The 3417-nt window shown below is 45.4% G+C and overlaps 1 protein-coding gene across 1 annotated transcript in view; it reads right to left on the bottom strand.

The window, feature by feature from the left end:
• ddx47 (DEAD (Asp-Glu-Ala-Asp) box polypeptide 47) overlaps nt 1-3417 on the bottom strand; it is a 38971-nt gene that overhangs the window by 34282 nt on the left and 1272 nt on the right. Inside the window, exon 2 of the mRNA XM_043679430.1 lies at nt 3139-3232. Coding sequence (XP_043535365.1) covers nt 3139-3232 — 94 coding nt within the window. The remainder of the gene's footprint in view (nt 1-3138; nt 3233-3417) is intronic.

Below are 3417 nucleotides of genomic sequence, written 5' to 3'. Positions count from 1 at the left end.
TAATCTAATCTAATCTAATCTAATCTAACATTGAGAACCAAGGGCCTGTACTGCGCTGGAATGTTCTGTTCAGGGAAAACCAGTCCTTCTTGTCCACTTTATCAAAGCCCTTCATCATTTTTTTTTGGACCTCAAAGTCACTCCTCATCCTCCTCTATTCTCAGGAAAACAACCCGAACCTGTCCAATCTCTCCTTATTGCTACTCAGGCATGAAGCACAGCAGTTTTATAAATCTCCCTGACACACGCACTCAAGCAATTGTGTCCTTCTTGTAACGCGGTGACCAAAACAGTTCACAAAACTCCACAAGTAGCCTAACCAGTATCTTATATAGTTCCACCATCACATCCCTGGTCTTGTATTCAATCCTCACCCAATGAAGGAATGTATTCCAATTGCGTTCTTTACCACTTTGTCTACCTGTCTACACGCCATCTTCAGGGACGTGTGGACACACCCCGAGGTTCTCACTTCCTGTACCCCTCTCACTAGCCTTCCCAAGTTATTGAACAAGGAGAAGCTGAAGCTTCTATTCTGAGTCGGGCCATTTGGGATGATGCCAGGAAGCCCCTCTTTACTCAAAGGGCAGTGAGAACCTGCCCCATTCTCCCCCTCAACAATTAGGGCAGAGAACTGAAAATTTCAAAACAAATGATCAGATTTCTGTGGAGAGAAAGTTAACATTTCAGATTGATGCTCTGTCATCACCTTAAATCAGTTCTTATATAAAGTCACAGACCTGAAAACATTAACTCAGATTCCGATCCACAAACAATGCCTGATCTACTCCGTATTTCCAGCATTTTCTTTTTTCCACTTAAAATTCTATGATCCACAGACCATTGTTTTTGCTGTTCTGGATTTCTCATGAGCAGAATATGAAGATTTGTTCAATTAAGATGGACTGATTGAGATACATTACCAATGGTGACCTAAGTGACTAGACGGGCAGGTTCAATGACTGAATGACCATCTCTTGATCATTATGAGCCTTTCAGCTCAGGATGTGTTTACGGGCAAAGTTACCAGAAGGCAAAACAAAAGAACATGCATGTGCAGAAATGCAGCAATCCAGACATTGTCTGACAATTAATTTAATTCAGTCTTGTTTCAAAAGTTTCCTGCAGAACAGTACTCATTTTCCCCAGTCCTAACATCATGTTGTGTGTGCAGGGAATCTGCATGGAGTGATCACAAAGCAGGCTATTTCCAAGTCTTTTCACATGCCCCAGTCTCAAAAATCAACAAAGTTCTTACTATATGAAGCTTCATTTCTCTCAGTTCCACATTCTTGTCACCTGATGAGTAAAGGAACTCAAAATTGTACAAGAGTAGTCAGCCTCTTGATTTTGAGTCATAGAGATGGAAACAGACCGTTTGGTCCAAACCATCCATGTCGACCAGATATCCCAACCCAATCTAATCCCACCTTCCAGCACCCTGCCCATATCCCTCCAAATCTTTGCTATTCATATCCTGTGGAAGAAAATCCACTTCCCTGTCCTCCCACAGCATGGCCACAAAGAGCATAAAGAACCATGTCTGCCTAAGCCACAATAGAAACTACCCAGAGTGCCTCAGCCTTGACCAAACAGGCTAACTAAGACACAAGGCAGCAAACAGGAGATGACTCAAGCCCCTTCCAGACTGGGGAATACACTTTCCGAGACAGACTAACAATAGACTTCCTCGCCCTCAGTAAGCACAACTGCTCCCAATTCCCTAGGGGCGGCCTCACTCCTCACACATACTGGAACTCCTCAAAGGATGCACAGACTGAAAGGCACCAAGATACCTCACTTGCGGACTAACCACAATGGAAACCCATTGATGCCAGGATGAGAGACATTAGCACCTACTCTCACAGAGGATCGGGATCTCCTAACTCAATCACGGACTGATTGCTGCTACCGGACGGCTGATTGTCCTCCCATTGATTGTGTTTTACTCTTGATTGTACTCTAACTCACACCACATTACTGCACCCCGAAAAAACTGCCTGGGCCCACCGCTCAGGGAAGAGAACCTTTGATCTACTTGTACAGACAGTCAGTTCTGTGTCAGCCTCGTCAATTTCTCTTTCAGTGATATTGCTTGTAATAAACAGCTTGTCAACGTCAACCGATCTGAAATCGTGTGGTCTCTGTTCAATTGGGTAATTTCTCCTACAGCGTGCAATTCTTTCGGAAGTATGTTGTGAAACTTGAAAGGGTTCAGAAAAGATTTACAAGGGTCTTGCCAGGGTTGGAGGGTTTGAGCTATAAGGAGGCACTGAATAGGCTGAAAACAGAAACATGGCTGTTTTCCCTGGAGCGTCAGAGGCTGAGGGGTGACCTTATAAAGGTTTATAAAATCATGAGGGGCATGGATAGGATAAACAGAGAAAGTATTTCCCTGGGGTCGGGGAGTCCTGAACTAGAGGGCATAGGTTTAGAGTTAGAGGGGAAAGATATAAAAGAGACCGACGGGGCAACTGTTTCACGCAGAGGATGATACGTGGATGGAATGAGCTGCCAGAGGACGTGGTGGAGGCTGGTACAATTGCAACATTTAAAAGGCATTTGGATGGGTATATGAATAGGAAGGGTTTGGAGGGATATGGGCCGGGTGCTGGCAGGTGGGACTAGATTGGGTTGGGATACCTGGCGTGGACGGGTTGGACTGAAGGGTCTGTTTCCATGCTGTACATCTCTATGACTCTATGACTTTTCAAAACTCCGGAGACCACAGGCCTATCCTGTCTAGCCTTTCCCCATCAGGCAAGCCATTCATTCCAGGAATTAGTTTAGTTGAGCCTCTGTGAATACCCATCACCATTTCAAAACATGTCAGCTTCTTTCCAGCCAAGGTGTAGTCAACTGTTGTTAAGGTAGGAACGGAGCAGTCAGTGGTGCACAGCAAGAGCCTAGCAGGAGCAATTTCACAATGAATGGCTAAATGTTTCAATAATATTAATGAATATTGGCCCAGGAACACCAAATAAAATTATCCCTGATTTCAGAGAAAAAACACAGGATCGTTAGTGTCCACTTAAAGAAGCAAAAGGAGAGTTCAAATATGTAAACATTAAGCAATTAGGAAGCGGGTGTGATGTGACCACGTAGAGATGAAGCAATATCCAACCCAATGGGACGCACCTTGCAGAGCGACTGGCAGAGCTTCCTTCTGGATTTTGGTGGGGCATTTCCAGCCCAGCTGCTCACAGGCCTCACAGAGAACCTCTGTGACTCCCTGGGGGAAGAGACAAGATTATACACCGTCACATGGTTACACTGCATGGGAACACCCTCATCACCCGGGGTTTTGGGGGAAACACCCTCATCACCGGGGGGTTTGGGGGAAACACCCTCATCACCCGGGGGGTTTGGAGGAAACACCCTCATCACCGGGGGGTTTGCGGGGAAACACCCTCATCA

This window comes from Chiloscyllium plagiosum, chromosome 39 (genome assembly GCF_004010195.1).
Source record: "Chiloscyllium plagiosum isolate BGI_BamShark_2017 chromosome 39, ASM401019v2, whole genome shotgun sequence".
NCBI classification, from domain to species: domain Eukaryota; kingdom Metazoa; phylum Chordata; class Chondrichthyes; order Orectolobiformes; family Hemiscylliidae; genus Chiloscyllium; species Chiloscyllium plagiosum.
Note: the sequence above shows the minus strand (reverse complement) of the source record. Positions and strands in the feature narration are given on the sequence as shown.